This window comes from Oryza glaberrima, chromosome 1 (assembly GCF_000147395.1).
Source record: "Oryza glaberrima chromosome 1, OglaRS2, whole genome shotgun sequence".
In the NCBI taxonomy this organism is placed as follows: Eukaryota; Viridiplantae; Streptophyta; class Magnoliopsida; order Poales; family Poaceae; genus Oryza; species Oryza glaberrima.
In genome coordinates, this window is record NC_068326.1 from 21,925,668 (window position 1) to 21,946,398 (window position 20,731).

At 41.0% G+C, this 20,731-nt stretch overlaps 3 protein-coding genes across 5 annotated transcripts; 2 read left to right on the plus strand and 1 right to left on the minus strand.

Annotated features, from left to right (window-relative positions):
* Positions 1-2,119: 2,119 nt before the first annotated feature.
* LOC127753114 (protein ANTI-SILENCING 1-like) lies at positions 2,120-9,518 on the plus strand. Of its 3 annotated transcripts, XM_052278597.1 has the most exons (12): positions 2,120-2,244; positions 2,997-3,086; positions 3,981-4,357; positions 5,147-5,315; positions 5,429-5,874; positions 6,671-6,694; positions 6,867-6,959; positions 7,916-7,994; positions 8,089-8,173; positions 8,589-8,700; positions 8,785-8,901; positions 8,996-9,518. In XM_052278597.1, exons 3-12 carry the CDS (start codon positions 4,025-4,027, stop codon positions 9,041-9,043), a joined length of 1,506 nt encoding a protein of 501 aa, XP_052134557.1. In that variant the 5' UTR covers positions 2,120-2,244; positions 2,997-3,086; positions 3,981-4,024; the 3' UTR covers positions 9,044-9,518. The 3 variants fall into 3 exon arrangements, with proteins under 3 accessions (XP_052134557.1, XP_052134546.1, XP_052134551.1); XM_052278586.1 differs by lacking the exon at positions 2,997-3,086; XM_052278591.1 differs by lacking the exon at positions 2,120-2,244 and having other exon boundaries at positions 2,478-3,086.
* A 1,464-nt stretch (positions 9,519-10,982) lies between these two features.
* Positions 10,983-14,148, plus strand: LOC127762117 (uncharacterized). The gene is made up of 3 exons (XM_052286488.1): positions 10,983-11,398; positions 11,821-11,943; positions 13,695-14,148. The coding sequence occupies exons 1-3, from the start codon at positions 11,200-11,202 to the stop codon at positions 13,910-13,912; spliced, it is 540 nt and encodes a 179-aa protein (XP_052142448.1). The 5' UTR covers positions 10,983-11,199; the 3' UTR covers positions 13,913-14,148.
* A 2,280-nt stretch (positions 14,149-16,428) lies between these two features.
* On the minus strand, positions 16,429-19,500 carry LOC127760664 (uncharacterized). The gene is made up of 5 exons (XM_052284953.1): positions 19,319-19,500; positions 19,110-19,230; positions 18,791-19,016; positions 17,306-17,573; positions 16,429-16,905 (listed from the first exon to the last, which is right to left on the minus strand). The coding sequence occupies exons 1-5, from the start codon at positions 19,376-19,378 to the stop codon at positions 16,699-16,701; spliced, it is 882 nt and encodes a 293-aa protein (XP_052140913.1). The 5' UTR covers positions 19,379-19,500; the 3' UTR covers positions 16,429-16,698.
* Between the last annotated feature and the right edge of the window lie 1,231 nt (positions 19,501-20,731).

Sequence of the window (20,731 nt, forward strand, 5' to 3'; positions counted from 1 at the left end):
AATGTTATAGCCATATGCTAAAGCGTCTTTAAGAAAAAGGTCTTCCTATCCCATCCTAACAAATAGCAAGACAAAAAGAGGTTTCCAATAGAGTTTCTGAATAAATGGCAATCCCATATGGCATGCCAAATCATGGAATCGATGGGGCCTAGCTCTCCGTACCAATTTTCCTAATTTCTATTGTGATTTATACGGAGTGTCTATTGGAGTGTATGGGAATATGTTGGAGTATGTTTATAGAGATGGAACTAAACGACGGGATATGGAAAGTCTGTTAGAGCACGCCTAATGTCGTGCCTCAGCCCACGGTCTCAACCTCCAGCTAGGCTCAGATGCCACGGTGGAGGTGCGAGAGGGCTTCATGGGTGTCAGAGTAGCCCAATGAATTTACGAGTGGCTTAGGGGGAAAAGGTGAAAATGGTCTGATCTGGTTGGTGACCATCCAAAGCGATAGAGGAGGGACGAAGAGTGCACCTTTCTCTCACCGCCGAGAGGACCCCGGCCACCACAATCACTACCATCGAGCAAACCAACAACTAGGGAAGAAGAGGTCGGCAACCTTGTGCCCAAATCTAGCGGCTAACAGCGATCGGAGATGGGGAAGGGAAGGAGGCGGTGTCTGAGCCTACCCTCTCTACACTGCACGGAGCTCGCAACCAAGCTGCCTCACCAGCACCTGCCACCGTCCCCACCCACCACATGCCTAGTACATTGAGCAAGGTGAAGTCCAGAACGATGGGGAAAGAGGGAGGTGAAAGCGTTCACCAAAGTGTGGCGGAGTAGGATAGAACGGGACCCCTAGAGGTATGGCTGACACGGTGGCTTGGCGGTAAAGGGCTAGGATGGTCAGTGATGTTGGGTATGGATGGAGTTGGGGAGAAGACGAAAAGGAAATGAACATGGTAATTACTCTTGGAGTTGTTTATAATTTATTTCTTCCCATTGAAGTACTATTCGTATAATTTGGGATACATGTGTAAATAATTTATGTTTTTCTAAATTATAGGAGTGAAGCACAATTAAAAGAAGCCAAAATTAAAAAAAAAGTTACATAGGCTTGCCTAGGCTACGCCTACGTACATTGTAAATACACGGTTGCTTTAATAGTGGTTTCAATTGCTTTTGCTTACGTAGAGGTTGAAACCACTAGTCGAGAGTTGATACTTTTGTGTATTGCCCATGCTATTGGAGTGCACAAGGATATGAAGAGATAATCTTTTGAAAAGAAAATATTCTCCATGTCGAGAACTAAATTTAACAACGCTCTTGGTTTTTGAGATGCTATGAAAACTAAAAGTGTGTAGACCTAAATATGGGGCCACCAAGCTTGTCCCGGCCGAGCCATCTACATCGAGCCTGAATCCAAACCCCATATGGCAACTCTTCATCGTCTCTCTCCCATTGAGAAAATTGAGATCATGCCATTTTGTCAAAAGTGTGTTTTGCCCAAATGCCATTTTACTAAAGGGATTCGATAAAATACTACTCTCAAGATGTGGCTATATACTATAATATAATCTAGGACCAAAATGCCTTTGAGCTCATTCTTCCCCATCTTCTCTTCTTATTCTGGCTACCCCTCGCTGAACACCAATGGAGGAGGCTTCCTGAGCTGCTCGCTTATGAAGGCTTGGTGCGGTTGGTGCTAGGCGACGTGCTAAACATGGTGGGGTTAGGCGTCACTGATGGGACGTGCTACTGCTGGTGTGCAGAGAGCCGTGGAGCTCATCCGCAACGATCTGGAGATGTAGGGTGATGATGCTTGTCCTCTTCGATGGAGGAGACAATATCACGCTGTTGATTGTGTCGACATGAAGGATGGCCGGGATGAGGAAGCTGCCACTGATGCGGTTGGTGCTGGTGGAGTTGATGTGGGCAGTGAGGTATCAAAATTGATAGATCAAGACTGCATGGCAATACTCGACGTGCTGGCGAGGAGGTACAATTTTCGGTGGCGGATGAAATGGATACTCAAGCTTGATGCAGTTGTCAAAAATGATTTATCCACCTCACTAGAAATTTCTCTCTTAAAAACCATTTCTATTTGTCATGTCATGTATGCCAAACTTTTCCTATTCCACTTGCAGAATCCCCCCCCCCCCCCCCCCCCCCACCAACCCCAAAATCTCTCCTCCTCCTCGTCCTCCCCCTCCTCCCTCTCCCACCGCGGCCTCCTCCTGCTACCTGGGAGCCACGCGCCCCCGGCCTCCACCTCGCCGCCCTCCTCGCCGGCGGCCTCCACGCGTGAGTCCTCTCCCCTCTTCCTCCCCGCCGTCCCCCGTCACTGTTCCGCGCTGGATTTCGCTGCGCGGCCGCGCGTGGTTCCGCCCCCAACCCCCCACCGGGGACCGCGGGGCTCCGGTCGCTGGAGAGCGCTCCGCGTCGCCCCGTCGGGCTCCGGGGCCGCTGGTCGTGGTCCCCCGCGCGCGCGGCCTCCGGTTGCGCGGCGCGGGCGAGGAATGCCGGCGCGCGTGCGGGCGGGAGGGCCGAACGACTCCGGTCGAACGGCTAGGGCGCTAAATTTTAGTGCTCGAATGGAGGTGTCCTTGCGAGGTTTTGGGGGATTTCGTGTGGGGGCGTCGCACGTTCGGTTTGCGTTTCCCCCGTCTAGGGTTTGGGGTTTGGTGGATTCGTCGTCGGTGTTATCGCATTTAGTGGCTCTAGCTGCTGTTGGTGGTAATTTTAGTTCTCATATTATGGATTGGTCATGTCAAAACCCTAGATGAGTTCCCTGGGGGGGGATTTTAGCTCACCTCATGGGTTTGTTCTTCGTCGTGCTGGACACCCTCCTTTGCTCTTGTTCTAGAAACTAAGGCATGCATGACGATCCTTGTTGCGGTGGTACTGTTTTATATATGCTTATGGTTAATGGTGAGCCTATTAGTAAGGTGAAACAGCAGATACGAACATGTCAGTTGAAGAAGCATTCATGTTTTTATTTCCTACCCTATTTAAGAACACACGTTTGATCAAAGGCGCTAACTGTTGCCTTTTAGGTTGAAAACAGGGTACTCCAAGCCATTGTTGAGCCTCAAGTTTTATGCATGTACTATGTAGTTACTCCTCTAATGGCCTTCTTATTCACCGTGAGCATTCATGAAACTTATTACATTTTCTTTACTCCTGTTTAGTGAGCATGTAGAATTCATGCCAACCGGAAAATGTAGCAGATTGATTTGTCCAAAAGATAAAAAATCGAACGACTTCCTGTGGGATTTTATTCCAGCATAACCTAAAATGTAACTAATCAGCATGACAGATTTATTTATCAAGCAGATGGATCTGTACTTCCATTATGTTTACTTATTTACCGCGAATATTTTGGAACTTTAGAATAACCACAGCCTATCCAGAAAAATAAGAATTAATTAGGTTGGTTTAAAATGCATCACCATGCAGCAATCGGTTGCAATTTCATATCTTTATATTTTTTTATGTGTTATCTTTGATGTTCCCGCATGCATTCAGCTGTAGATAAAACATTGCTACATTCAGCTGCAAAATAGGGTTCAGCTGTGAAATAGGGATTTTCAAGAAGTCTGAGAGAAGCTGTCCCTTTCTTTGTTGAGAAAATAACATCTGCTGCAGTTAATATTTCATATTTCTCAATTCATTAAACTAACTAATGTATATACAGCGTATTAGCTAGGTTAACTAATCTTGCAAATGACATAGATTTGCTAGGTTAACTAAAATGTTAACAACTCAAATTCAACATGTGTGAAGAAACTAGATTTACGATTTTCGTTATGAAGCGAATGTCTAAATTCACACTTGATACGGTAATAGTACTATTAGTTTGTAAGCATGGTTTGTATGTTTGTTGACCACCTAGCATAAACAGCACAATTAACAGACACCACCCTTTTGAGCTTCAGAAACTACGTATGTTCTGTGCTAACATTATCAATAGTCAAGTCTGATGTGTTGATATTGCCTAATTTGATCTAAAGTTTGACCTGCTGATTTTATCACTCTAGGCTTATGGTGAGTGCACAGTGAGCTACAAGTTACCATTATCAGAATGGATGGTAGTAATGAGAATATCCAATTCTCATGGGGGAAGAAGAGAGCAAAAGGTGGTATTAAGATGGATACACAGTTTTATGACTCCTTCACATTTGACAATGTGAAGTACTCACTGTATGACAATGTATATCTTTTTAAGAGTGGTGAGTCTGAACCTTACATTGGAAAGATAATAAAGATATGGCAGCAAAATCAGGCTAAGAAAGTAAAGATTCTTTGGTTTTTTCTCCCGTATGAGATTCGAAAACATTTAAGTGGCCCTGTAATGGAAAAGGAGATATTTCTTGCTTGTGGTGAAGGCGTTGGCCTTGCTGATATCAACCCACTGGTAAGTTCATATATTTTCCCCTTCGTTTTTGAATTGGTTTTCTTGAATATCATTTTACCTTATGCTTTCTTGCAATATATTTAAATATTTTCATTTTGATCACTCAATGGACAGATAATCACTATTATGTGAACACTATATCAAATTTGTTTCTAATTGTGAAAAGTCATTGGATGGGCAATAGTGTCGACATTTTGTTAATTCCAAATATCTGTTGTTGAGAAGCCATATCGGTAGCTAGAATCCTAGAGCTACAAGTTACCTTATCAAGTTGTATCTAGTACTAGTTGATGTGAGGAGTAGATCATTTCCCACTTTTTTTTGTTGGGAATCATCCACCTTGTATTTGTGGTATATTTAGTTATTCACGCATGACATGAATAATTCGAAGTTAGAGTTTTAATTCTCATGTATAAAAAGTGCATCACAATTTTCAAAGAGCAATATTTAAATTCACATTTTTGGAAGTGAAAATGCAGTCCAACTGAGTTAGACAGAGTAGGCATTAGCGTGTTACCCATTTGCATGACCTGAGAAGAGCCAGCTTGGTTGCGACAATCAACTTGAGAATTGAGATCATTTCTAGCTGGTACAGTTAAACATCCTTTTGAGCTAATTGGCATACCATTTTAGTAGAGCATGGTTAGGTATTAACAGTCATGATACAAGATTGAAACTTTCCTGCTATTGTGTATTACCTGTGAATGTTAAGTCATTTGCCTTTTCCATCCTTTTACTTTTTCTGAGAACTAAAATATTATAATACCCTTTTGTTTATTGGTCACCCAGGAAGCTATTGGTGGGAAATGCACTGTGCTTTGCATTTCAAAGGATGAGAGGAATCGTCAACCTTCCCCCAGGGAACTAGCAATGGCTGATTATATCTTCTACAGGTTTTTTGATGTTAACAGTTGCACACTTTCTGAACAATTACCTGAGAAAATTGCAGGGGTGGAAGGTCAGCAATATATCAGATTTCATCAGTGCATTAAATTGCATTTTTAATATGGCAAAAAATTTCTCCACCCTCAGTATCCAAATTGGTATTTAATTATTTTTCTTCTGGCACAGGAAATCTTTTGCTTAATTCAAAAGTTGAGCAAGTGACATCCTGTTCAGACCAGGAAGTGCATGGTGTTGATCAGAAGATGCTTAATGTCCCAGTTCCCCTTCCCCAGTCAACGGTTATGGAGGATGAAAGTCCAGTTGCTGCAGTTTCCCTTCCCCCGTCAGTATTCAAGGAGGAAAATGTGGCTTCAGCCATTCCCTTTCCCCAGCCAGTGGTCAAGGAGGAAAGTGCGGCTGCTGCCATTCCCCCTCCCCATGTAGCACTGAAAGAGGAGAGTGTGTCCAAATCTACAGAGAACATTACCAAACCTGCACAGAAAGTTCTCCCTGGGGAGAGGCCACCAAAGAGGGTCAAATTTTCTGAAAATGTTACAGTGCAAAATGTGCCATTAGATGTTCCTGAAAGACCAAGTCGCACTGGACCTTTGGAACTAGCAGGTAGACAAGCTGTAAGTATCTGAACCAACACTGAGGATACATTTCCACCTTATCAATGAATAGCTTTATGCCATTGATGTTATGATATCATATTAACCTTTAAACATTCCCCCAGGTAACTCAGTTAATATTATCTCCACAACTCATCTGCATCTAATCTGTTGTTTGTATATAAGTAAAATAAAACAGTTAACCTGGACTGGCCCTGCAATCTTCCCATAAAAAAGGCCAGACCGAGCTCCTGGGCTGATCCCCTGGACCTATCCAGCACAAGGGACTATATGAGCAGTTGACCTGGGAAAATCTCAGTGCAACTGCTAGTTTTTTTTCCCCACCTGGGCAAGTCATTCTATCCTCTATCGACCAACGGTGCCCCTATGTGGCATTTGGAGTTAGCAAAAATTACATGAAAGGCTGGCCTGGGAACCCAGGAGGCCAGGATGTGGTACTTAAAGCTCTCATGTGCAAACCTACTTGTATGCATTCTTAACTAAGGTATAAAGTACTATATGTGCCTCATGCATTCTGATTGTCAATTGAGCAGTTTTGCTGACTGCCCAGTTACCCAATGCATTGAATGGGTTGATTTACGATCTTGGTCTAAGAGCAATGAGTAAAAGGGCCACATGTTCCTTCAATTATTTCTGTTCAAGAATTTTATTCGGCTGAACATCATCTGCTTTTACTATTAAGGTTCAACCAATTTCTAAGAAACAAGCCATAATCAAAATGTTCTGGTTCTACAATTTTCCTACTGATAGCCGTGTTTACTTTTGTGTGCTTACACCCTTTTCTGCTATTTAACAGGACAGAAGCAAATGGTTCAAGATTGTGAGTAATCATTTTTCCTACATTGTCTCTTCTCTCTTGCGTATATACTATGATTGTACAGAAGATTTACATCTATGCTTCATGAGTCAATGCTTCAAAACTATTAGAAAAACAAAAATATTTCAGTTGACCTTATTTGTGGGTGGGTTTACCTTTTAAATGGAAATTTCAGCCATGGGATACCAGACTACGAAATGCTGATGAGCAGGGGACACTTGTGTACATTCAAAATCTTGACATACAGTTTGCAGCTGCTGACATAGAGGTATTGTCTTGTCTATCTGGTTGACATAAAGCCCAAACTGCTTTTTTTATTATATTCTTGGCTTATAATTTATCACTTCTTTACTAGCTTTGCTATGTTCTCTGTTGCACAAACTTTGCGATTTGTTTTCAATGTCTTACACCTCTTAATTTCCACAAGGCCTTGTATATGAGAATTTGTACAGGGAAGGATTTCATATGGCTCGGAAAGAACTCCCGTCCGAGTTTCCCCAGTGCTGTAGATTTCCCTCTTCATGCGATAAACATGACGCTAACTGATAATACTAATATATATATAAATTGGGCACCACTTCTGAACGGGTGGGCGAATGGATGAGCAAAAGATGCAACAAAGTGGGGATTATCCCGAGTCTAAAGTGTCATTTTTATGTAACCTATTTGTTTTTTTGTTTTCTCTGCTCTATAAAGTAAAAAAAAAAGATCCACTTTTACTATTTTTCTCTCGATGAGACAATGGTACATGTTTCTCTATTGAGTGCGCCTTTACGTACGCTTTTCCGCTACCCACTAATTTTGAAAGATGTATAAATTGGAAAGAATGTAGGGAGCAGTAAAAAAGAGAAATGTTTTGTTTACAGGAACATATTTGATTTTAGAATCTGTTTTAATCTTTTTTGTGCTTTCTGTTTCCTAATTTTTGCCAATTTTCTTGGGCTGGTGTAGTTAACACTTTTGCTATAAAGAGATTAAAAATATTGGTTCTACAACATCACTTTCTACCCCTAATTTCAGTACCTAAGAGAGGTTGAGTAGGTGTACCATACTATTTGATGCTTCCTTGTTCTGCCATACTTGGACAATAACTTCTAAAATGGATACGTGCATGTCCCACTCTCTTAGGTGTCCATGTTTGCTACTTTCTGTGCCTTATCTGCTCTTTTTTCCAGTATCATCAACATACTTAATGAATATTTATCTTGATTACCATGTTTACAGGAGCTTATACGTGATGCTTTACAACTAAATTGTATCGCTAAGCCTATTAACCACCCAACTTATGATGATCCAAACAATGGTGAGTGAGTTTTGTTTGTAATACCTTGCAAGTTTGCCACATTCAGGCAATGTTCTCGAATGCGATTTAAAACAATCTGCTTCCTTGTTTGTAGGAAAAGCATATGCTATATTCAAAACAAAAAGTGCCGCAGACTCTGCTATTTCAAAAATTAATTCAGGCTTGGTGGTCGGTGGAAGGTATCTCACTCTGTTGCTTGCAGATTTGCTGGACGAAATTTACTACTATATATGTGTTCATGTTGCATTTAATGTGCTCTGTTTTAAGTGGGGTCACTGTCTGTTATAGTTCACATGATGGCATATTGTCATCTCATTACAACCCCAACTGCAGAATTAAGAGATCTTTTCTTTAGGAAAGTTAAGGGAAACTTCTATTAGCAATTGGTTGGTTCTATCTTGATACCACCTCAGGGACACATTACCACACTGCAATTGCTTATTAGGCAATTTGTCAACAAAATTGCATGTGATGCCATTTGCAATTGTTACTTACTGTTATTATTTTTCAAATTTCTACCGTGGATTAAATAACAATATGTTGTTCAATATTTTTGGTTGACCCTTTATAATTCTCTTATTGAATTATTTGCAGACCCCTTTATTGCAGCAAAGGATTGCTTAAGGTTCCAAAACCTTCAGAAACTCTTCTCGGGCACTTAACAATCAACAATATTAGAATGGGTATAAGACAACGAGAAGAACAGGTTCTGATGTTGTCCTATGATTAAGTTTGCTCTATTTCTTTTCTCTGTCTTAATATTTTTGCACAACCATTATTCTTTCTGCAGAAGAAGGCAGTTTCAACCTCGCATTGTTCTCAACCCAATACAATGGAGTATGATTTGGCCTTGGATTGGATGCTTGTCCGAGCAAAGCAAGAAACGAAATTTAGGACACTTCACAAGGTATGTGCACTTCCACTGGAGATCTTTGTGTATACCAGCTTTCAGTTTTATCGATACAGACCTTAAATTTTGAATGCTCAATTTATATCTATAGAAGCATAAAGATGAGAGGAAGACCTTTGCGAGTAAGATGGGAAAGTAAGTGGCTTCCATGGATTTGGTTAAGCGATGGGAACTGTCCTGTTCCGTGCTTATCTTGGAGTCCTCTACTGAGTACTGACTATCATTCCTCGGAGCTTTATGCACTTTTTGCCTGAAGCAACACTTATCTGCGAGTTTTTCTGCTGCGCAAGAATGAAATGCAACGACCATTTTGAGGGGGACAACTAACTGCACCACACTGACTCTGCTCATGTTCCGTAGAGCATTATTTTTAGAAAGGAAAGAATTGTGCCATAGCTTAAGAAACCAAAGTAGCATTGGTAGAAGTAGCCCTTGCAGCAAGTTAGGAAAGCCAGAGGCTGTTTTAGGTTACCCCGCACATCAATTTGATCTCACATGGACACATCAGTTAGATCTGTTGCTCCATGTTAGATAGCAAATCAACGCGTGCCGTCATGAAATGTGTATGTATATATTTTTAAATTCATGACCTGGCTATTAGTTCATTCATGTGACTGCTTATGTGTCTTGAGTTACAAGTTACAACTTGACTCCGTTCCATTTGTGATGATGAACAACAGCTCCTGAATGCAGCCACCGGCCTCGGTAGGTTAAAAATTGACACCGCAAATTCTGGTGATCGCCTGGTAGGTATTGTGCCTCGGTCTTCGTTTTGGATGCTCTTGGTGAACCATATGCTGGTTCTTGAGATCTAGCTTCATGAGACATGCATACTCATTCTTGAAGTAAATCTATGTACACTTTTGAGTTGTCTTGGACCAACATGTGTTACCTGCTAAAGTCTAACAGGAGATGCCCTGCTTTCCTTTTCTCCCAAAGTGAAAGGAATAAGTTCATCAAAGGTCCCTTAACTTATCAACGAATCCGATTTTCGTCCTTCAACCAGAAAACCAGATTCAATAGGTCCCTCAACTATCAAAACCAGTGCACATGAGGTCCCTCGACGGTTTTGACAACCAGTGCACATGAGGTCCCTCGGCGGTTTTAACGGTGGTTTTGGCTGACATGGCAGCTACGTGGCAAATTTGACTTGGTCTTCATCTGATGTGGCATTGACGTGGCGCATACGTAGCAAGATCCGGAAAAATAATAAACTTCATGGGACCTTGTTAGTATCACACATAAATTAATAAAAAAAATGGTGGGGCCCACATGGGCCCCACATGTCATTCTCAGCATCTCCCTCTCTTCAACTAGAGCCCTTCTTCGTCCTCTCTCTCCCTTCTCCCATCCCCGAGGCGTCGGGTGGTGGCCGAGCGAGGGAGGGTAGCTTGCGGCGGCCGGGAGAGGAGGGAGGCGGCATGTGGCGGCTCGGCGAGGAGGGAGGCGGCGCGCAGCGGCCGGGCGAGGAGAGGCGACGCCGTTCGGCTGGGCATCGCGAGCGGAGCAGCCGACAGAGTGTAGCTATCGTACTCGCCGGCGACCTCCTCCTCTGCCTCCTTCTCCTCCGGCAACCTCTGCCACCCCCGGCCTGCCGCCGCTCCCTGCAAGGACGAGGAAAGCCGAGAGGAAGAGAAAGGAGAGCCGAGAGGGACATGTGGGCCCACGTGGGCCCCCACCATCTTTATTTTCTTTAGCTGACATGTGGGCCCCACCATTCTTTTATTGATTTATGTGTGAGACTGACATGTGGGTCCCACGAAGTTTAGCTGACATGTTTTAACAATGCTAAAACCTGTAGTTTTATGATATATTGTGCAAAGTATATGTAATTTTGTGATAAACGAAGACACTGAATCTGTAGTTTTGTGAAAAAAGTTCTTAAATCTGTAATTTTGTGATATATCATACAAAGTATGTATATGTAGTTTTATGAAATTTACTCACTTTATTATTTACATGGTAGTAAAGAGATGCCCTTATTAAGCACGATTTTAGGTGCCCTTAATAAAGAAAGCAGAGCACCCGCTTGATCAAACTGCAATGGCACGCAACGCAACCATTCAACCAACCCTTCCGATTCACTGCACGACGGGCCCCACAAGTCAGTGACGCTCGCGGTAGAGGCGAAGCGGCAAACGAGCGGAAAAAGGGTTTTTGGTTGCGAGAGCGAGACGCACCCGCCGCCGCCGCCGCCGCACATCTCCCTCGCATCGCAAGCTCACCGGAGAAGCGCAAGAAGAGAGAGAGAGAGAGGGAGGGTAAGAGGAGGAGGAGGAGGGGTAGGCGAGGGAGATGGGCGCCGGGGAAGGGGATGCCGCCGCGGGCAACAAGGAGAAGGGCGGCGGCGGCGGCGTGGACCGGACGTCGCTGGACGGCGTGAGGGACAAGAACGTGATGCAGCTCAAGAAGCTCAACACGGCGCTCTTCCCCGTCCGCTACAACGAGAAGTACTACCACGACACCATCGCCTCCAAGGAGTTCTCCAAGCTCGGTGCGCGCGTCCTCCCTCCCTTCCCAACCTTTTTCTTGTTCCTCCATCCACCCTCCCTCTAGCGCGCCGCATCCGACACACGCCGGGACGAGCTCGTTGCCTCTTGCCGGTTGTTTCTTGTATTGGGATGTATTTTATGCGTTTTCAGCCCTCGGATCTGCGGACAGGGTCGAGGAAAGCGAGTTCTTGAGGCGGCATCGATAAGCATTAGGATTTGTTTGGTTAATAAAGGAGATGCTTCATGTAAATGTGATACTAATTAGCCATGATGATAAACTAGGGGTAGGATTGAATGGTGTTCGTTAGTGTGCCCTTGGGTTGAATAAAGATGCATTTTACTGCTGTCTTGGATAGATTGTATTTCTGCTGCTGCCGTTGATTACTGATTGTTTCTCTTTTTTTTTCTTCGTCTGTATATGTAGCTTATTACAGCGATATATGCGTCGGGGCGATTGCGTGTCGCCTGGAGAAGAAGGAAGGAGGAGCAGTCTGTGTTTATATCATGACGCTGGGGGTACTGGCACCGTATCGTAGTCTTGGGATCGGTGAGAATTTCCCCTTTCTGACTTTGTTTTGAGTTATATGAATAGACTATTCTGTTTGCTGTTAGATTTCTGATCAGCATTATTATGTATAAACTCGTTACTATATAAACACTGCTTCTTTTTTTTTTCTATATATTAGTGATTAAACAACGATTTACATGTAACAGCACACATGAAAACAAGTTTAAAAAATAAATTGCTTACAGTAAGACCCCAATTCTGACAAACTTATGGTTAGCTCCAATGGTCAGTCGATGCCTTAGATATTGCAAAATTATCTTTCGTTATTAGGTAGAATACCTTGTGACATTACCTGAACATGCTCAATGTATAATGCCTACTTGGGTAATAAGGTGGGATCCGGTATTAGTTATGGTGTTTGCTACAATGTATATGGTAAGAGAAGGCATTAGCTTGGGGAGAAGAGAAAGTATTGTTATTTTATTCTTATGGGTAGGCATTATGCATATGGATAGCTCATCCAAAAGACTACTATATGGACTACTTTCACAATGTATAAGGACCACTTTAGGGGCTTAAGACCCCCTCCTATTGCTACATTGTAAGAGTAAGTCTAAAGAATCATTGTGTGATAGAACTCTTACCATCCAATCATTATGTAGCATTATAAGTTTATAACTAACTATGTGAAATATTTTCTGGTAATTGATATTTTGTAAGTAGACAGCTTTAGGCGCTGAATTTGAACATACAAGATTAGCCTTGGTTAGCTAGTTTCAGCACTAAAATAATTATCTGTTTTGTTCATGAGTTTCAGAGCCTATGTCAATTATATAATGCAGTCGCTTGGCTGTCAAATTCCTTTTATGACAGAAGACAGTTTCAGAATCAAACAAAGTGTAGCATTGCGCCAACTATGGACCTCATGCTACAAAATCTTCTGTCAACACTTGAGTTCATCTTAAGAAAAAAAATGGATTAGCATTATCTATCTGATAATAAAGTCTGTCACTTTTAAAAGGTTCCTATTTGCCTGGGTTTTAATCGTTGTCAAGTGGATATGAATGATGGGAGGTTGAGCAGAGACTGATAAATCAGTATTTGAGCAGAGACTGATAAATCAGTATTGATGCTAGCATACTAGATAAGGGTGCACCTGCAGCGTGGCACTGATATAGAAGGGGCTTTTTGGTTATTTCTTGATGTCAAATTGTGCAGGGATACCTTGTATGTAACAGGTAGGCCACACAACGATATCTTGACATTGATTCTTTCCACCTTGAGCCACACATGAAGACCCGGCCTGTTGGTGGTGTTGAATGCCGACGATAACAGAATTATTTTGAGAGACCATTTTAGGAATGAAAACACTCTATGGGCCACTTGTACTTGCCACTTGGAAATCGTCAAAATGCTGAAGTCAATAACTCAATATTTTGTTTTAAACTCAATTTTAAAAAGGACAAAACTAGAACATTTCAGCTTTGAACAGCTTGAAAATTTAGAATGGGGATGCCAGAATTTAAGCGAACAAATCAGCAAAATTAGTTGCACAGCAACTATGTTCTATGTTTTGTTTGCTACTAGCTTACTAGTACCACACAACAATTTGAAACCTCACTTTTTGTGAACTACCCATATTGAAATAACAATTCAAAAACTTTCATAGTTTTGAAGTTTTCACTCTATGCATAGTAATGGATAGTTTGCATTTGGAAATATCATTAGCTTTTTTAGGGCCATAGCATAGAAGATATGTGTCTTATAATTGCTTCGTTTAATTTTCACAGGATCGAAGCTGCTGAACCATGTGATAGATCTGTGTGAGAAGCAGAACATCCCTGAGATATACTTGCATGTTCAGACGAACAACGATGATGCCATTGCTTTCTACAAGAAGTTTGGGTTTGAAATTACGAAGACGATAGAAAAATACTATAAAAACATCACGCCGCCAGATTGCTATGTTCTTACCAAATTTATTGGTCAGGCTGCTACAAAGAAATGAGCAACCGCCAACACTCTCCTTTTGTGACAATACCACCACCACCACCAAGTCGTGGGGAGATAGTTGTGATCTTGTCGCGGTTTCTGCTGTGTTTTCACTTCATGGGTGCTAACATTATTACAAAACACTCGAGAATTATAGTAGCCTTTGCTACAAGCACTGAGGTATCATTCACATTGACTGTTTACTTTACCCCCCATGAGCATGAGTGTTTATCTATTCGTTTGCAGATTTTACCCCTTGTTCTTGTGAAATCATCTGTTTGTTGTGACTTGTGAGTGTATGTCACCACAGGTAATTTCTGTGAACTTATGTCCATGCTCACGCACGCATATTCGACTCGAATAATCCAGTATATGTACTCTCTTTGCTTCATGGAATAGCTGGGCAGATTATCTCTTGCTACTGTTTTAAACAGTAAGTTAACTCTCTGCATCAGCATTGTTTAGGCTCAAGCTCTTAAGCTAACTTTTTGGTTTATAGGCTCTATAAGCCGATAAATTTGAAACCTTAAGTTTAATGGTAGAGTTTTATCTACTTCGTATAAAAAAAGTTACTCCAACCTAACTTTTGATTTAACAGTGTAAAAACAGCTTATGGCTTTAAAAAAGCCAAACAAAAAATCTACTTGTTTGTTTAGTAAACTTTTTGGCTCATAAGTTGGTTTAGGAACTCAAGTTTTTTATCTTCTACTTTCTCGTTTCATGTGAGCACGCTTTCTGAATAGCTAATGGTGTGCCTTTTTTTTTTAAAAAAATATTGGATAAGTTCTTAAAAACAGTAATCCATCTGCGAAGAAAAAAGTTACTAGCCACCACTATAGAATACAGCTTTATAATTCTAAACAAGGAGAGCTTGGATACTCTATACTCTATAGAGTGTGGCAGGGAAGCCAAACCATTCGTGTATAAGACCATGGTGTGGTGGAGGCATGGATAAAATGAAATGTGGTATGGACTTGGTAGTACAACTACGGGGGACACAGCTGATGGGATTACCATCGATGACTCGCACTTTGTTCCTAGGACCTTGTTTTGGCAAGTCCTTCGCTGAAGATGCAGTAGATCAACATTCACATGACTGTCTGTTCCTCTTCGATTTTTCCTGAATGTTTAGACCTTTTCATAAATAATATTTATTAATTTATTAACAAATATGTTAAAAAGATATATCCCTACTTCTAAAACCGAACCATTTGGCTCTTCCTTTTAAGTAATGTTGTCAATACATACTCCTTCGTGAACAAATATAAGTATTTTTAGGATTCAAATTCTATTACTCCTATATAGGGCAGTTCTAGCTCTAGCTCCACCTCTCCTAGAGTTAGAGCTCCGCCAGACAATTTTAGCTCCACTTAAAATGGGAGCGGAGTTAGGTGGAGTTTTCTCACAAAATGAACTAGGGAGTTGGAGCTAGGTTTAGGCAGCTCCACAATTCCACTCCAGATCCAACTCATGTAGCTAAATTTAGGAGTCTAAAATATAAACATTTTTGGGACGCTGATTCTAATGTATAGGAATCCAAGCATTTTCAGCCCATCAGATGTTTACAGGAGAGGAACCAAAGCAATTCAAACTTTGACCATGAGATAAGTGAAGAGAATCTTTCAGTTTATCTTTAATCTTTACTTAAATAACTTAAAAATATTATATTAGTAAGAAATGCATGCTTTACCGCTGCATGCTGCCGTATCTTATCCTTTTATTCATTTATTTTTCAACGAGTTTTTTTAGGGATATGTTTTCAACGAGTTGATAGCATATATACGTGAAAAATGCTAATGGGTCAATTTAGTGGAAGAACAAGGTACTCCTGGTTAGTGAGAGGAACTCATGATAAGAGGTATTTCATCCATTTCATATTATAAATCATTTTTTTTTAAAAAAATATAAGTTTGATTAAATTTATAGAAAAATATAGTAACATCTCAACACAAAAACAAACTTATAAAAAAATATATTTAATGTTACATATAATAAAACTAATTTGGTGTTGTTAATTTTTTATAAACTTGAGCAAATAAAAAAAAATGTTCCACTAAATAAATCAAAGCGAGTACAAACTCAAAGCAACTTATAATTATAATATACTCCGTAAAACATAAAACAGAGTACTCCCAAGTTATTTTTATAATATACTCCGTAAAACATAAAACAGAGTACTCCCAAGTTATTTTTCGATGAGGAAGTAACCATCAGTTCATCTAATTTAACAGTTAATTAAACATCCAAAGGCATCTAAATACTCGTCAACCAATCATCAATTGATTAAGTGGTTAATCGTTCTTGCCAGCTAGTATTTTTCACCGTATTAGATTATTGAAACAAGAGCCTTGTATATGGCATTAAACCATCATTGCCTAGCCACCAAAAAAAAAGAAGAGGAAATGCACGAAAACGAAAATGATAGCAGAGTACATCTCAGTTGCAAGACGAACGACGAGCTGCAGTCGGTACTGGGTACGAATCGGGGAAAAAACATGTTAGTAATTCATCAAGGAAGCCAGCGCAGCGACATCTCCATTTGTAATTAATTATTAATCTCAAGTATGGAACACAAAATGGACTACAAAAGGGGGTTCTTTAAACCTTAATCTCGTAATAATCCATGGACAAGTCTTGCCATTGTAATACGTCTCGTACGCTAACGAAGCGGCCTTTCCTTGTCACAATGTCACATGTAAGATGGATGTATACTTGGAAAATTACATCAACGAATCCGGGAGTAATTCGGCCTGAAAAACCGTATATCCAATCCTGACTAATACAAGCAAGTATGGCAGTTCCCTATACAGTTATCGTGAAGAAATAGAGTTTCAGCAAAACAGCCAATCCCAACTGCAACAAGAATATCCCTGCAACGATCAAGAACCATCGCTCTCCAGAATTTACAATGTGAGCGCGCAGATTCATAGCAACGAAGGTAGCAGACATAAACCCCGCGACACCAGCAATCACCCACCTGAATATTTCTATTGGCACAATAGACAGGAGCTGTCACATGGAAAGAGTGTTAAATTCATGCAGAAGTTACTCAACTTTCTCAACAACCAATAGATAATCACTAAACAAGAGACTATGGGTTTGCATGTTAATAGGGCATGGAGACAACAACACATAACAGACAACTTCCTTGATAGAGATTCGGTAAATAACGGATATTTTTACAACACAAACTATGGTCCTTGGTAATGAATTAGTTTTTTGAATCTAAAGTAGTGCAACTTCTTAGAAACGGCAAACTGGAACTGATTGCTTTGTAACGTTATATATCCAGCACACTTACATCAAACCCAAATGGAAGCCTTCTAAACAAGATAATTAACCATAATAAAATCGACAACACTATAAGAAGAATTAATTTCTATTGTCTAAGTTTTAGGATTTTCCTTACCGATGCTGGAATGAAGATGAATAAAGAGTATCCATAGAGGCACCATAGTTGCACTAGTCCAGCAGGTGCTGAGAAGTACTTAAGGATGACATATAGACCAAGGGGAACAAATGTCACGTAGCCATAGAATAAGCCAGCAGACCATGTGACCAGGTTAATATCATAGTTCCACTCCTTCTTATGCCATTTGTGGGATAGGTAGGTGACAAATGTGGCAATGGATGCAGCAACGAAAATCAGGGTGGTGCATGTCCAGAATGGCCCATATCTACAAAATTTAATTGAAATGAAAATTAGCAGGCATATAACCAGTGCTTCAATTCCTTGAAAGTGCAATAACTTGATAAAACACTTAAATTGCAGAGCTATTTATTTACAAGGAATTTATCATTATCTGAAAAAAGAAATAATACTTCCAAAAGCAGAGTTTCCACTGAATTAATAGGTTAGCTGATATCGAAACACAAAGTTCTATTTGTAAATGATCAAACAGCACCCATTGCTTCAGATTTCAGACATTGAGAAATTCAGGAAAATGCTGTTTAGGTAATATAATTTATTGCTATCATCTCAATATATTCAGTCCTGCATATTTGCCAAGTTTTTCACAATGGTATCCCACTGCCACTTACAAATGCCTCTTCACCTAATAATAGTAACCCATGGTATAGACTTGTACTGCTAATCTGCTATTTTCATGACACATGAATTGGTACAAACATTCAAGTTTACTTAGTGTTGACACCATACGGTGATGTTGAACAAGGCACAAGGTACATTCAAAAGGCAATCTTAGAACTGTTACCATAAACACTCTCAAGATAAGTTCAACAGAAAGATAATGGTGCACACAGCAAGACAAAGTAGATGAAACAAAGCTTTGAAATGAAAAATAACAATGGAATGATCCAAGCATGGGTAGGACATGTCATTGTAAAAATAAAAATAAGTTTAGGCAGTGAAGGCTAAAGGAAAATCCTAGACTCCCTTTTAGTATGTTGTTACAACAAGTCCTCGGAATTATTCATTCTTTGTCATAGAACTCTCAGCAAGAAGAACGGGAAAACAACATACAAAAAGAGATATAGAAGTATTCTACCGACCTAAGACATGCTAACAACTAATTACATGTCGCTATGAGCTGAAATTATTGCGCTACTCACTCAACCAAATGCAAGACATGTCATCGAGAAGACTAGGCTATTTTGCTGGAGCAATCAAATTCCTCCTATCAGTTCATTATCTTAAAATCCCCATTTCTTACACCTATGTGACCAACTCCTCTGAAATACCCAGACAAAATTATCACATTGCGCACGCAAATAAGTATCATGGACTTTCCAGCAAAACAACAGAAGACGTTCATAGTCTGTCAATGCTATTAACCATATCCGCTACCTGAGCATATGATCTCTAGGAACATTCGAATGCAAACTATAGTACTACTACTAAGGTAAGGAGGAGTTAGGCGATGGAGAGGCATACAGGTCGGGGTTCTCGGAGGTCTTCTCGGTGAAGGTGCCGCGGAAGGGGAAGACGGACTCCCAGATCCTCTCCACCACGTCGGAGGTGTCCACGTCGAAGTAGGGCTTGTACGCCGCGACGGAGAACATCCGGAACCACCCGCCCTGCCCGGCGTCGTCCGACCCAGCGCCGCCGCCGCCGCCGCCGCCTCGGCCGCCGCCCCCGGACTTGGAGGAAGAGAACGTGTCTGCGCAGGCAGCAAAAGCACCAACCACAAGCAAGGTCAGATCCAGACGAAGAAATCAATGGGAGGAGGAGGAGGTGGGGGATCTGATCTGACCATCCGCGTCGGTGGGCGGGCGGTAGGCGCCGGAGATCTTGCCCTTGGCCTCGGACGGCGGGAAGATCTGGAGGTTGGAGTCGGCGAACTTGATGGTCGGCGGATCTGGCCCCGTCGCCGCCTGCGAAACCCCGACGAGGAGCGCGGAGGTGAGGAGGGTGAGGAGAAAACCCATCGGCGTGGGAGGGGACGGGGACGGGGAAGCTTACCGGGACGGATCCGGAGGCCTTGGGGTCGTCGAGGGCGGAGTAGCCACCGCCAGACATCATCTTCGCCGGCGACGGCGACGGCGGCGGCGGCGGCGGACGAAGCGTGGAGGAGGAGCAAAGCGGTGGTGGGTTAGGCAGGAGGGGCGCGTGAATGCGGCTGCTTCATTCGGATCTCTCGTTGCTTTGCGTCAGTTATAACCTGGCGCGAACTGTGTCGGTGTTAGTCACTGCTAATGTTTGTTCTTGTAACACTGTACTCCGATATTTGTTAGTGTCAATTTTGGTCATGCCAAAATATATTTGTTACTTCCTCCGTTTTATAATGTAAGTCATTCTACCATATTCCACATTCATATTGATGTATATATGTCTAGATTCATTAATATTAATATAAATGTGAAAAATATTAGAATGACTTATATTGTTAAACGAAGGGAGTAGTACTGAAGTTTTAATACTATCAAATTTAATAGAGTAAAGTTGGTACTAGTGTGGATAAACATAGTATCAAATCATATGTTTGTTACTTCTAAAGTTACTAAAAGAATTGGCAGAATAATTGTTTTTCTTTGATATATACTACCTCCGTTTTTTAACATGTGACATTGTTGACATTTTACAAACATTTATCTATTCGTCTTATTTAAACTTTTATGCAAATATAAAAATACTTTAATTCATGCTTAAAGAATATTTGAAGATAAATTAAGTCACAATAAAATAAATAATAATTACATAAATTTTCAATAAAACAAATGATTAAATGTATCTTTAAAAAGTCAATTGTGTCATATATTAAAAACATGAGGTAGTATATGTAATGGTTAATTTTAGGCTTTTAGAATGTTAGATATGGAGAATCAATGATTGTTTTTCTTTGAGTATATATGAGTAGCCAATCCAGCCTCGTTTGTAAAGACTGATTTAACTTGAAGGCTGCTTTCCGATTGAATTTATAAGTATTTATGTGTTAATATCTCTTGTTATTGTGTTCTAAGGGAACGTTCAGAAGAGAAAATCGAATTAGCAAGGACTTGTTCGAGGAGCCAATCCAGCCTCTTTTGTAAGGCCCGATTTAATCTCTCGACTGCTTTTTAATTGAATTTCCAAGTATTTACAGGCTTCCGCTACGATGGCGTACCGGGCATTTTGGTGAGAGATAACATTTTCATATTTGTAGAAGTATAATTATCATTTTGGTGAGAGAATACCTTTTTATATTTAGCCCTGCCCCAAAGCCCCACCATACCATACCATTTGCTCCATGCTTATTCTCCGATCTTCACACAACGGATAAAATTACTTACCCCCGCAAACATCCACACTCGGAAATACCTAAATACTATGAAAATTCTCTGTTGACAGCAATCTATGCTTCAGTCCTAGATAAGAAAGTAGGGTCTGACAAGGTTC

Coding starts and splice junctions, on each gene's coding strand:
- LOC127760664 (XM_052284953.1), bottom strand. CDS start 19,378: ATGATGTCTGGCGGTGGCTACTCCGCCCTCGACGACCCCAAGGCCTCC. Junction 19,231..19,318: donor AGGCCTCCGGATCCGTCCCG/GTAAGCTTCCCC, acceptor GGGGTTTCGCAG/GCGGCGACGGGGCCAGATCC. Junction 17,574..18,790: donor ACCTCCGAGAACCCCGACCT/GTATGCCTCTCC, acceptor TAAATTTTGTAG/ATATGGGCCATTCTGGACAT.
- LOC127753114 (XM_052278597.1), top strand. CDS start 4,025: ATGGATGGTAGTAATGAGAATATCCAATTCTCATGGGGGAAGAAGAGA. Junction 6,695..6,866: donor GAAGCAAATGGTTCAAGATT/GTGAGTAATCAT, acceptor TGGAAATTTCAG/CCATGGGATACCAGACTACG. Junction 7,995..8,088: donor TTATGATGATCCAAACAATG/GTGAGTGAGTTT, acceptor CCTTGTTTGTAG/GAAAAGCATATGCTATATTC.
- LOC127762117 (XM_052286488.1), top strand. CDS start 11,200: ATGGGCGCCGGGGAAGGGGATGCCGCCGCGGGCAACAAGGAGAAGGGC. Junction 11,399..11,820: donor CAAGGAGTTCTCCAAGCTCG/GTGCGCGCGTCC, acceptor CTGTATATGTAG/CTTATTACAGCGATATATGC. Junction 11,944..13,694: donor GTATCGTAGTCTTGGGATCG/GTGAGAATTTCC, acceptor TAATTTTCACAG/GATCGAAGCTGCTGAACCAT.